Source organism: Alligator mississippiensis, chromosome 4 (assembly GCF_030867095.1).
Source record: "Alligator mississippiensis isolate rAllMis1 chromosome 4, rAllMis1, whole genome shotgun sequence".
In the NCBI taxonomy this organism is placed as follows: Eukaryota; Metazoa; Chordata; order Crocodylia; family Alligatoridae; genus Alligator; species Alligator mississippiensis.
In genome coordinates this window covers 119276880-119290943 of record NC_081827.1, presented here as the reverse complement: position 1 = coordinate 119290943, position 14064 = coordinate 119276880, and the positions used below count along the sequence as shown (strand labels likewise).

General features: G+C 44.6%; 1 protein-coding gene across 7 annotated transcripts in view; it reads right to left on the bottom strand.

Moving 5' to 3' along the window:
* CALD1 (caldesmon 1) overlaps positions 1-14064 on the bottom strand; it is a 367827-nt gene that overhangs the window by 133971 nt on the left and 219792 nt on the right. For 6 of the 7 annotated variants that reach the window (XM_059726536.1, XM_019489435.2, XM_014609318.3 and 3 more), the window contains one exon: positions 12794-12905. In XM_059726536.1, coding sequence (XP_059582519.1) covers positions 12794-12864 — 71 coding nt within the window. In that variant the 5' untranslated portion in view covers positions 12865-12905. Of the gene's footprint in view, positions 1-12793; positions 12906-13489; positions 13769-14064 lie in introns of those variants that run through there. The other variant, XM_006263110.4, reaches the window with a different exon arrangement.

Below are 14064 nucleotides of genomic sequence, written 5' to 3'. Positions count from 1 at the left end.
GAACAAAATCCCTTCAGGTGGTTTGAAGCTCGGAGAATGTGGAGGGCAGGGAATAAAGAAAGCATTCTAGTGACTCAGTTAATAGCATTACAGGAAAAGAAACTGAATTTTGACACTTGACTCTGGCCAAGGAAACAGTCCTCAACATAGAGGTTATGTTTTCCCAAGCTTAAAAAATATTGCTGTTAAATTATCAAACCAGCAAGTGTCAGAAAGTTGTACACTAAGCACTTGTAACCATATTCTGTTGAGTTTAAGTATGTACACCAAATTCTTCTTTCTCTTACACCATTCTAGCCTAGAGAAACTCTATGGAGAAAGACCTTTTGCATAGACATATATCTGCATGTGTGTTGTTGGAAAACCTGTGCGCTAAACGTGGCCCAAACTAAATAGGAGTGATGTTCCTTCTAATCCTTGTAATTGATACCTAACTATTCCAATGACTGCACAGAGACTGAGTCATTGCTAAGTAGCAGCGGGAAGATACTCTCTCAGCAAATATTATTTAATAACCCTAAACTTGTAAATGCTGTTTCTTCATCCTGCCCTAAAAACAGTTCATACAAGCTAGTGGATCTGGTCCCCTTTCTGTGGGCTGACTTAGTTCACAAAACAAAGTCGGAGTGAAAAGATATAAAAACCAGCCCAAGCATCCTCCCCAGAACTGCTTGGCTCCCGCGTTAAGCTTGCTGAATCACTAGACTGTCAACCCCACGTTACCTGCCTCAGTAAGAGTCCCTCTACACATACAGGTAAAGGTGTGATGGGATCTAATGTGAGATCCACAGAATCACATCTCCCACCATGCCACACATGCATGGCAAGAAGCACAATTTTGTGGATCGTACATTAGATTCCATCTTGCCTTATTCCCAGTTCCAAGTTCCCCCTGCACCAGCAAGAAGCAAGCTCCCCTGGCTCCCAGCCACGGGGGCACCCCAGGGGTCCCTATGGAAGACAGACCGCAGTTGCTGCAATACCCCAGCCATGGAGAACCCCACACACTCCCATGTCTGGGAGCCCACAGCTGCTGTGATATCTGTGCTCTGCAGGGGCTTTATTCACCCCCACAGCTGGGAGACCACAGCTGCTGCAATCTCCCAGCCAAATGGGTATATAGGGTATCCTGCAGCTGGGAGATCACAGCAGCTGTGGTCTCCCAGCTGTGGAGGTGCTTGGGGCCCCCTGCAACTGGGAGCTCCCAGGCTTGGGGGTGCACTTGGGCTCCCCCAGCTGGGAGCTCTGATCAGCTGACAGGGCTCCCAACCACAGGGGCTCCTGGCCACACGTTCAATTAATGGTGTGATAGGAAGTAGCTATAAAGTTATTTTGCATATTTTGCAGAATAACTTTGTAGCTTATTCCTCTTTTTATCACACCATTAATTGATTAAAAGTGTAACCACTTAACCACATAAGGCCTGATTAACTGGTATATTGTGCCTTAAGTGTAATGTATAGATGGTATGTCACAAAAACCTATGTAATCCTCTCTCAGGTATGCTTTACAGGTAAATGCTATCAAATTAAGTTTAGTACATCACGCTGTTCATATTTAAAGACCATGTTTTTCAAAAGTGTACAAGTAGCCTATAGTGACGGAATTTAGTGGGAAAGAAATATAGGCACCAAGACACATGGCAAAGTTTAAAAACAGCAAGGATACATCCAAAGAAGGGAGCCTTGCAAATAGCAGCATTTGAGCTGGGATAACCCAAGGGCTCAAGTCTAAGCAAGCACCATGGCCTGAGAAGGCTGTAGCAGTAGCTGGTTCAGAAGAGTGTATGAAAACAGGACTCATGGGAGAAATTTTGGCTACTCTACTGAACAAGCATAAAAAGAGTCCCCATTCCCAGGGACTGAAACTATAACAGAGGTCATATTCCATAGAGGTATTCAATTGGGAAGGAGGTCATTTTAATACATGGATTTCTTCCTCTTTCTCTGTTTTAGAGAGAGAGAGAATAGTTATCCAGATATTTTTACCTGTAAAATTTTGAAAGCTACTACACAAAGAAATAGCAAGCAGTCTCCTTGAAGGTATTTTGACTACTCGTGTGGCAAGATCACCCATACCTGTTTCAGCTTCATGCTCTGGATTGTCACATCTGGGTTTTCTGGTTTTAGGCCAGAAATTACAGTATTACCAATCCCAATCATACAAAAATCATAAATCAGCCTCCTTCCCCTAAACACTAAGGCATCTGGTTCCTTTTTATTTGCTTTCTGCATTTTGTATCATTGGTTAATCTATTTGGCTCCAAAAGTAGCAGTGTCTGAACAAACATGTGTTCATATTCATATTGCTGATATTTGTCAGTATTGTGTAGATGAGAACCAGGAAGTGAAAGTAATATGAGAAGCAATGATTTTTGTGGGTGGTATCTTTTATTGGACCATCATGGCTACAACATCACTTCACTACTACCAAAACATAGAACTGAAAGTAACACATCTAGCTTAGTCTGTGAAATGAAGTGAAATACAATAAGGATAAAACAGATTCAAAAAGCAGGAAAACAAAGCTTTCCATTTTATTTACCACGTTAAACTTGGGTCCAAAATTATTTGACTTGGTACATTTCCAGTGAGTTTGGTAATTTCTTTCTAGCCCCTTGGAACAGTGGTTTTCAACCTTTTTTTCATTTGAGGACCCCTGAAAATTTTCTTATGGAGGTGCGGACCTCATTGAAAATTTCAAATGGAGATGCTGCCTGCTTTGAATTTTAAGTGTGGGTATTCACACACATTTGATTGCTCATCTTTTGCAAACCCCTTAGATACAGTCTGCAGATCCCCAGGGGTTCATGGATCACAGGTTGAAAAGCACTGTTTTAGAAGATCACCAGCTTCTTCAAGAAAGCAGCATCATCCACTAGGTAAAGTCCACATGGTCCTGTGACAAAGATCCTTTCAGTGCCTTGCTCTGTAAAGATGAATAAATCACTTCACTCTCCTGTGGCTCAGTTTCCCTGTTTGTAAAACAGGAAAAGTGTCACCTCTCCATTCCTGTAAAATGCTCTAAGATCCACAGATAAGAAGCTCTATGTTGAATACGTGCTAAGTTACTAAGTTCTGTAGTAGACTAGCCTGATTGGAAGTGGCTGCTTAAGAGAGTTCAAGGAGACAAATCCTCTAACTGATGCTAGGCAGAAAGTAGAGAAGCGTGGCAAATTAGAGACTAACTGGTTCAGAGAGGCACAGCGGTTAGAGAGGGTCCAGAGGCAGCTGACAAAAATGATAAAGGCCTTGGAAAGCAAGTCACACAAGGAGATGCTGAAGGATATAGGCAAGTTCAGGTTGCAGAAAATGTGCTTAAGAGGGGACGTGACAGCAGTATTCAAATAACTGCCATAAAGAAGAGAGACACATCCTGTCTTGCTGCAGAGAGTAGGATGTGGACCAATGGCTTGAAGTTGCAGCAAAGTAGATTTAGATGAGACTTCAGGAAAAATTTCTTCACTGTTAGAACAGTAAGGCAGTGGAATAGACTGTCTAGAGAAACTGTGGACTCTCCATAATTGGAAGTGTCCAAGAAGAGGCTGGAAAAGCATTGGCCAGGGATGATCTAGGTATGTCTATATTCTACTATGGGTATTTCCCATTCTTCTGGACAGAATGACTGAAGTGGGTCAGTACTCCTGCTGGGATGAAAACCCAGACATTCTTGGCCAAAGGGTCTTGTCTCCCTGCTCAGGGTCAGACCAATCACCATATTTGGGGTCAGGAAGGAATTGTACCCAGTGGATTAGATTGGTACAGACTATGCAAGGGGCGGGGGTTGTCTTCCTCTATAGCATGGGACATAGGCCACTTCCTTGGATCTCTTGAGCATATTTTAACAAACTTTGCAGCAGTAAAATTTTGGCTGCCATGGCCCCCTGCTTTACTTGTGGCAGATTACGATGTTATGCCTTATGGCTGTGCCAGAGTTGCCTGTGTAGTTTTACTAATAGGTTAGACAATGGATTTGTGCAGAGTGGCTTAGAAAGGGACAATCCTGCCTTAGTTATAAAGTTGGACTAAATGACCCCTGGAGGTCCCTTCCAGTCCTACTTTTCTATGATTTCTATGTATTTTCATATGCAACAACCTACTTTGTCATATACAATGAGCTGATGCTGAAATCAAAGGAGTTACTCTATTGTCAATGGCCTCAATACTTCCTACAACAAAAATACTATAGCTGCAAGTCAGGACATGGGTACTTTGACAGAAACCTTGTCCTGGAACTTGCCACACCCTGTATCAAGGGGAAGAAAGAGATTCGGGGCTCCTGAGGCAAATCTCGGAGACCATAAAAGCTAAAGAGGCGGTAGTCATGGGAGACCTAAACTACCCGGACATCTGCTGGGAGTCACAGACAGCAAAGTCCCACCACTCACGCAGGTTTCTAACCTGTGTACAGGACCTCCACCTGACTCAGGAGGTACACGGTCCCACTAGGGGGAATGCCATACTGGATCTGGTATTGGCAACGGGAGATGACATGGTAGCGGACCTCCAGATCGGTAGCCATCTGGGGGACAGTGATCACCTAATAATAGAATTCGCCATAAGACGGCAAGTGGGTAAAGTAACTAGTAGGGTGAAAGTGCTAGACTTTAGGAAAGCTGATTTCAATGAACTCAGGCGATTAGTCAAGGACGCAATGCAGAGTAGGAGATTTGAAGAGATGGAAGCCCAAGAAGGGTGGCTGTGCCTTAAGGAAACAATCCTTCGGGCACAAAGCAAGACGATCCCCGAGCGAGGCAAAAGAGGGAAGGGGGCCAGGAGGCTTCCCTGGCTGACCAGAGAAATCCAGAGCAGCCTAAGGGATAAAAGGGGAGCACATAAAAAGTGGAAACAGGGAGAGATCACCAAAGATGAATATACCTCCTCTGCTCGTGCTTGTAGGGAGGCAGTTAGACGGGCCAAAGCTACCATGGAGCTGAGGATGGCAACCCAAGTAAAAGACAACAAGAAATTGTTTTTTAGATATATAGGGAGTAAAAGGAAGGTCCAGGGAGGAATAGGACCCCTGCTAAATGGGCAGAAACAATTGGTGACGGACAGGGGGGACAAGGCTAAACTCCTCAATGAGTTCTTTGCCTCAGTGTTCCTAAGTGAGGGACACGACAAGTCTCTCACTGGGGTTGTAGAGAGGCAGCAGCAAGGCGCCAGACTTCCATGCATAGACCCTGAAATGGTGCAGAGCCATTTGGAAGAACTGGATGCCTTTAAGTCGGCAGGCCCAGATGAGCTCCATCCAAGGGTGCTGAAGGCACTGGCCGACATCATTGCAGAGCCACTGGCAGGAATATTTGAAAGCTCGTGGCGCACGGGCCAAGTCCCGGAGGACTGGAAAAGGGTCAACGTGGTCCCCATTTTCAAAAAGGGGAGGAAGGAGGACCCGGGCAACTATAGACCTGTCAGTCTCACCTCCATCCTTGGCAAAGTCTTTGAAAAAATTATCAAGGCTCACATTTGTGAGAGCCCGGCAGGACAAATTATGCTGAGGGGAAATCAGCACGGGTTCATGGCAGGCAGATCGTGCCTGACCAATCTAGTTTCTTTTAATGACCAGGTTACAAAACGCCTGGACACAGGAGGAGGGGTGGATGTCGTATACTTAGACTTCAGGAAGGCCTTCGATACGGTATCCCACCCCATACTGGTAAACAAGTTAAGAGGCTGTGACTTGGATGACTACACAGTCCGGTGGGTGGCGAATTGGCTGGAGGGTCGCACCCAGAGAGTCGTGGTGGATGGGTCAGTTTCGACCTGGAAGGGTGTGGGCAGTGGGGTCCCGCAGGGCTCGGTCCTTGGACCGATACTCTTTACTGTCTTCATCAGTGACTTGGACGAGGGAGTGAAATGTACTCTGTCCAAGTTTGCAGATGACACAAAGCTATGGGGAGATGTGGACATGCCGGAGGGCAGGGAACAGCTGCAGGCAGACCTGGACAGGTTGGACAAGTGGGCAGAAAACAACAGAATGCAGTTCAACAAGGAGAAATGCAAAGTGCTGCACCTAGGGAGGAAGAATGTCCAGCACACCTACAGCCTAGGGAATGACCTGCTGGGTAGCACGGAAGTGGAAAGGGATCTTGGAGTCCTAGTGGACTCCAAGATGAACATGAGTCATCAGTGTGACGAAGTCATCAGAAAAGCTAATGGCACTTTATCGTGCATCAGCAGATGCACGATGAACAGAACCAAGGAGGTGATACTTCCCCTCTATCGGGCGCTGGTCAGACCGCAGTTGGAGTACTGCGTGCAATTCTGGGCGCCGCAATTCAAGAGGGATGCGGATAACCTGGAGAGAGTCCAGAGAAGGGCCACTCGTATGGTTAAGGGCCTGCAGACCAAGTCCTACGAGGAGAGACTAGAGAAACTGGATCTTTTCAGCCTCCACAAGAGAAGGTTGAGAGGTGACCTTGTGGCTGCCTATAAGTTCATCACGGGGGCACCGAAGGGAATTGGTGAGTATTTATTCACCAAGGCGCCCCCGGGGGTTACAAGAAATAATGGCCACAAGCTAGCAGAGAGCAGATTTAGATTGGACATTAGGAAGAACTTCTTCACAGTTTGAGTGGCCAAGGTCTGGAACGGGCTCCCAAGGGAGGTGGTGCTCTCCCCTACCCTGGGGGTCTTCAAGAGGAGGTTGGATATGCATCTAGCTGGGGTCATCTAGACCCAGCACTCTTTCCTGCTTATGCAGGGGGTCGGACTCGATGATCTATTGAGGTCCCTTCCAACCCTAACATCTATGAATCTATGAATCTATGTATGACTCTAGTGTGAGTTATTATATTGTTATTTCCACCAGCATCAAAGTCACAAAACATTTTTGAAAGAGAATGTCTCACTTTCTGACAGAAGGCACCTAATACCCAAAGCAGTACTCTGCATTTTGAAGGTGACTTGATTTCAAGGGGGCTTTTCAAAAGTGTTAATTGGGTAAGCTACTCAGTTGTCTTAAATCTATGTACATGCAGAGACAACGAAGAGATTCCAAGTTAATCAGCTAAAGATTTATCCCCCTCCCCTTCACTTTTTGTTTGTTTGTTTGTTAGTATCTAATTTGTAGCTTTATTGGCCCACTGCACTTCAGATATGTGTGTGGAGGGTTTTCCTGCCACATATTTCTGTAACCCATTTTTGTACCAACACCTATTGAGGCACAACATGTGCCCTGTGTCTGGAAAGGTGGAGAGTTCATTCGAGGCTGCCACTGCCACTGTCACACAAATCATCCACCTTGGATAGCTCAGTTAGAACTCCAAACAAAACCCAATGAAATCAACAGAAAGATTCTCACTAACTTCAACAGGCTATGGATTAGGACCTTGGACCTTATCTTATCATCAGCCTGTCCCATGGACATTTAAATGCAGGATACAGCTTCCATTCTGTTGCATATGGTGTCACTGGCTAGCGTGCACCTGTTGGCTCTGATTATCTGTGACAACCACACTTCTAAAACAGCAGCAGAATGAAACAATAAAGTCAGAAGTGACTGCAAAAGAGAAGTGCTTGGTTTTAGTGTATTTTAAGCTCACTTCACACTGATGCAAAGGACTGCACAATATACAGGCCAATGGAGAATCACTCTCCTAGTGTTTGAAGAGGAAAGCCAGCTTCCCCATGTCACTCCTAAGTATATTCATCCTGTCAGGGCTACATGCAGCAACTAAGTCACTGCAGGCCTGGCCATCTCCTTGCCCTGTCATGAGACATGGTTGCCTCTATCCTCTTCAACCCTGAAAAGCAGCTGGACTGAGTTTGCTCCATATGGTATTCTGAAAATTAACCACATGCTCAGGGAACACACACATATGGCTTTTTCATGTTGTTAAAAGGATAGCACAGAGTTACTTACATAGGATGAACAATATGGGCTGAAATGGGGTATAGATACCCTTATCTCTGAGTCACTGGTTCATAGCAATAAACTGCGGTATATCATTGTACGATATAACAACTGTACGGTTGGCAAGTATGAAATCACTTGGTTTCAGTCCAGTTTGTAGTATCCTTCTGTACAGCTGTCTTTATCACAAGTGTATACTTACCCTCAGTTGACACTTCTAATAGATAAACTAAATGTTCATAGGGACAGAGGAACTGCCAGCTTTAATGGTTCATCTATTCCTCTGTCCTGTCTTTGACAGTTGCCAACACAGGAGACTTCGGAAGAAGGTACAAGAAACTCTACAGGATGCATTCAGTGGGCCCTACAATCTCAAACCTAGAGACAGTTGCTTTAGAACAGGGCTCAGTTCCATTGACAGGACACTGCTAAAATTACCCAGCAGGGTCAATTTCCTACCATAAAAGTAGTCATTTAGTCCCTAATGCCATCACAATGCTAACTTCACTTAATAAAAATGAAGATTTTTTTTCAAGATAAGGCAATAATAAATAAAAAAAAACCACTGTTATAGTTACATATGCAAGGACCTTTGTGGTATGATTCTAAAGTAGAAGGGAGTCACAAGACTTTAAAAAATTATTCCCAGGAAGGGACTAATATGAATACTTAACCACTTATTCACTAATGATTGTGCCAACGCTGCAGCCCTCAGTCAGGATTTTAATGGGACTAAGTAACAGAGTTGGCAGCTCTTAACACAATTTGCTCTTGCTTCTCACAACATTAGGACCTTCTCTGGAAACCCTGGTTGCACACTGTCATGAGAATCTCAGCTTCGGGCCGAATCTCAGTTTTTAGGCTTTGTGGTTGCAGAAAAGATTTTGACAATGTAACCCCTAAAGCCTAAAAAATGGAAAGCAAACAAGAACCCAAGACATTATTTTTAAGATCTTAAGGTTTTGAGAGCAGCCTTATAATTTTTAAGGGGCTTGACTCATGATTTTCAACTTGAGGTTGGCAGTACCATAGAGAGTGCTGCAAGATTTTGCATGCTCCAGCTTATTGCTACAAGTGCTCATTTGTGTGGGAAAAGATATGCAGTGATTCTGCAGTAATTTGGCAGTAAAAATTATTGAAGCTCCTGAAAGGGGTATGGTACATGGAAATGAGCCTCATTACTCCAAGACATGCTTTCATGGATCTTATTTACCTCATTCAAAGAGGCTACCACAGTAATACCAACAAAAATTCCTACAAGGGGGCAAGTAAATTGTTCAAGGGCAAAAGCATTCCTTTGAAGGAGGAGGCATCATAGAGCGAGGTGTAATTTCACTGATGCAACAACCTCTATTCATGACAAGTAAATACCTATTCCCCTTGGATGGCAGATCTATCCGCCAGGAATGTCCCAGTTAGGGTGTATAGTCCCTGTAATGGATCTATATTCCCTGACAAATGGTCACTGGGCTTGTCCCCATGAAGTTAGCATCCATTATGCATGAACACAGAGACTGCAAACTTCATAGTAGCTACCTGCCAACTCCTGATTTCTGATGCCCCAACACAGGTTCCAGCTGATTTCTGCATTGACATAGTCAAGCTGCATCCATGATGTCCAGGCAACTCCATATTGACAACCCCAGTATGGGTGGGAGTTTTCCTAATAATATTTAGAATGTCTTCTTATGGAAATACGCATTCTAGTTTTCCTTAGTAGAGGAAGTGCCTCTCAAACTACACTATCCACGATCCTTTACTAGAATACAGGGTTGGAGAGTAGATTATTAGCAGCAATGTCCATCTTTCCTTTCATATAAAAAGAAGATAAATACCACATGTGCTCATTATACCAGGCTGTTAAAAACTGGTAAAATGGTTGCACATGGAATAAATGGATGCTCACCAGAACTGCGAACTGCTTCACCATGTGAGAAATCTGAATATTCTGAGGCTTCAGATAACAGCAGGCCTCTTCCAATCAGCAAGTGTGACTGGTACTTAAATGAACATCAGCAACTGCAACAAACACACCATTTTAATCTAATTTCTTTCTAAATTAACTATGTGGTAAGAAGTACCAGCTGCATAGTCTGGAGACAAAAAGTCCTCTACTTAGTCAAACAGTCCAGCATTGGCATCAGCTATTCAAGATTCTTTTACACCATTCAACCAAAATTAAGTAAGGCAGGCCTAAGGGGGATATGGGGTGAGCAGGTAGTCATTCTTCATGGTTGCATTCAATCTTTGGCCTCCTTGTTGAGACTGATAAAAAGGCTGGCAATTGCAGTGCCAACTTTTGCAATTTCATTCCAGGTTGGCCACACTGGATTTAATTATCTGCACATGGCTTTGCAACTTTTCAGAACTGTTTTCTACACTAATGTCAGACAGATATACTATTCTGAAGTAGAGCAGTTTGCTATTAGAGCAACAATAAATAAAGGCATCTAGCAGGTTGTCGCAGGGCACCTCGGTGCCCCTACTCCTGGAGTGGAGAAACTACCAGGGAGCGAGTGAGCGCGCCCTGGCCTGACATAATGAGCCCAGCTGAGGCTTGCTCAGGTAATGAGCGCAGCTGCGGGTTGCCGGAGCAACCAAGCGGAGCCAGCTGCCTGTAGGGGGCAGGGCCTGGCCCTTATAAAGCTCAGGGCTGAGGCCAGGCTGGCAGTTCTCTGCCAGGAGCCAGAAGCTCTCTCAGCTGAGATGTGGAAAGGAACATGACTTGCAAGTACAGCTCGTGATAGCCCTGAGAGGATGGGCACTATGGTTTAGCCAGGGGGCTTTAGGCTCTGTATATTACACCCGGAGGCTTGGGTGAGGCTGTAGGGGTTGGAGGAGGCCTCAATCACAGGGACCCCAGAGAGTGTGGGGTGCCCTAGCGCCAAGAGGGCACATTATCTGCATAGCACCAGGGAAGGCACAGCTCACACGCCAGGGCGTGAGCAGCTGGCGCCGAGGAGCGCGGCCAGTGGGTCGCGGGCGCAACCCGTAGGTTGCGGACTGGGACCTAGACCCTGGATTGCGTGTAGGGGGGAACATAGACCCCGCCCCTAGGAAAAGGGCGGTATTATTGAGTAGCCCAGTGTGGGCACGGCGAACCCCAAAGAGGAGGAGCGCCATTGTACGTTATTGAGTAGCCCAGTGTGGGCACGGCGAGCCCCAAAGAGGGGGGAGCGCCATTACTGAGGAGCCCTAGAGGGGCCATATCGAGGAGCCCGAGACGGGCATAGCGAGCCTGGCCGCAGGCTAGTGCGGCAACACCCCTCAGACTGAGGCAGGGCGCTGCGGTTGCCCCGAGAAGACAGGGAGTAGCAGCACGGTGAGCCAGGGTCAGGGAGGGTGCCCGTGCGGTTGGCCCATAGGACCGGAGGCCCGCTAGAGAGTCCCTGAGTGGAACCACACCGGCAGGGGAGGCCCAGAGTGGGCAAGACAAAAGTTCCAGCAAGAGGCTGGGCACGAGAGAGACAGACCCAACAACTTCTATTACATCTGCGAGGCTTGGGGCGTGGTATCAGGGGAGGTAGGAGCCACGCATAGCCCATAAGGCTAGGGTGTCCGGGGAACACCCACCATATCGGGAGACCCCCAGGGGGTCCGGAAGAACTGCGGGGACAGAGGTCCCGAGTAGCCGTGCCCAGGGAAGACACAAGGCAGCCTCCCTATCATATAAACATCAAAGACGTGGCGGGCGAGAATAGAGGGTGCCTTGGGCCGGCCTGTACACGAAGCGAGGAACCTCAAGGAGATCACGGACCTCCGCGAGGACCCCGCCGTGACACAGGTCTAATCTATTTGGGTTCTTCTCCTAGATACTCGCAGTTTAAAAAAAATACATAGGCAAAACTTTATTTAAAAATAGATATAGAAAATAAAGACCCTATATTACATCCCCTGATTTTTTTTCATATATTTCATTTTGAAAAGAAGTACATTTCCCCCTGCATGGTCTGAAACCCAAATACTGCAGCATTTTTCCCAATACATGAGAAACTGAGTATGAAAATGACTAGAAACAAAAGTAAAATTGACCCTGATGTTTTCAGTATACAAGCCAAAATAAATGAGGGGGCGGGGAAAGAAAGAGAGCTTGGTGAGGAGTAAATTATATTTTTTCGTTACTGCAGTTTTTATCAATTGAAATAATCTGAATAATGAAGAAGGATTTTTCTTTTTTTAATATAATGGGTCGGATGCCTTCCTTGCAGTGTAAATCAGGAGAAACTCTCAAATCAATATAATTTCACTGGTCTAAAACAGCAGAGGAGGTATAGCAATCTCAGACCCAATACATTAAAGCTGTTCCTTAATAAAATCTTGTCACCATGCCCAAGCTAACAATACTAACTTTTAGGATCAAACTTCTGTTCTTATTTGCATGGATTTTAATTTGGTGTGGCGCTTGTAATTTACACAAAAGGGATGCAAACCAATTATAAACATAATTTGCAAGGAAGTGTAAGTATTTTGGCCCACAATTTGCTGATCTGCCATAATGAGTAATTCAAGTGTTTCCACGTACATTTGAAACCTCCTAGTTTGGGCTCTATTCTGAAACACTGGCACATTTACTCCAACATGATAGCAAACATATGACATCTGAAAATTAACCACTTGCCCCATTCCTATCAAAACTATGAAAAATTGCACCTTGCCATACTACACTTTCAGTGCTTACAGTAAGACACAATAGTTAAAGCCTAGCCTTTTCCAAAAAACCGAAGGGAGTAAGGTACTCAGCTTCCATTCACTTTTACCCTCCCTCATAGAAACAGGATCTATTGCCATTTTTTTCCCAAACTTGCCATTTGCGAGGTCTCTTCAGTAAACATTGTCCCACTCTTAGATATTTAGATAAGAATCTTCCAGCCACTGCTAATAATTTTTTTTTAAACGATCAACCCCCCCATCACCTTTTGGCAGTGCAGCACCTTACCTCTCTGCTTCAAGGCGCATTTCCTCACGCTTTTGCCTCCTGAGTTCCCTGCGGCGTTCAAAGTCATCCATGGTGCCTGCTCAAACTCTTGAAGCTCCGAAAAGATCCAAATCTAAAAGGAGGAGAGTGGACAAATTACACAGAATACAATGGGTGCATTTACCCAACTGAGCTAAATCAGTTTTGTTTTGCTTTTTAAACTCCACTGCAACTATTTTCTTTTTCTATCAAGACATGTAACTTCCACAGTATTGCTGAGATAAACAAGATTAATGAAATGCCTAGTAGGATAAACACAGCCCATTCCTGAGTTTAGTTTCCTACTTAAAATTAAATCAACATACATTAAACTAAGTACTGTATATATCTGCTAGCCGCAGTCTAGCTGTTCGTAATGTCACAGGTCTTTTCCTGCAAACAATAGCAAGAATTCAGCAAGATTGTAACTCTCTTTTTTTACTTCAAATTTTACTGGAAACAGTAAAATGCTACACAACAGATTTCTTGTTTTCCCTATCTGCACAGATAAAAAGACATTCTGGAAAGGTTAACCCTAAAAAAAGAGAAAAAGAGCAAGAAAAGAAGCCAGAGCTTTTAAATACCACCCAGAAGGATCCAAGTTACGTATAAATCCTACTTAAGGAACCATAGTGATATTTTCTGTAGTTTAATCCATGTATTTTAACCATGCCATACCTTTTTTGATGATTTAGTCCATGAAATATTTCCCCTTTATACTTCTTCATATACAAAGCCTTTTCAGCCTTGGTTTATATCCCATCAAGCCGAGTATTACAGAATTCCCCTGCAGCCCCCAAACCAAAAATGACTACCAGAAAAGGGAAAGCTGTTCTCTTTTTGTCCCTGGTTTGTTTACAGAGCTGTCAGTGGTTAGTTAAACTCTGCCTGGAATCTGGCATTTAAGGCCTGCTCTAAGATTGCTTCCTGTGTAGAGCTGGAGGCCTCAACTTCCTCTGGAAATCTAGCCTAGACACTGCACTCAGAGGGTTTTTTTTTCCCCTAAAAACATTTTCCAGCCCTTTAGTACGAGACCAGCCCTTTGCACTGCAAAAAAAAACGTCAGATGCAGTCCAAAATTGAAGCATGTCTCTTAAATACTTGCAATTTAAAGGAGACAAGGCAAGCTGCATTCATTGGGTATTTGATGTCTTTTTTAAATAATCTGTCTGTTTTAAGATTTTAATTTCTGACCATCAGTACAGTGTCTGAGCATGTTCCACTTAAAATCAATAGCAGCAATGAACTTCTTA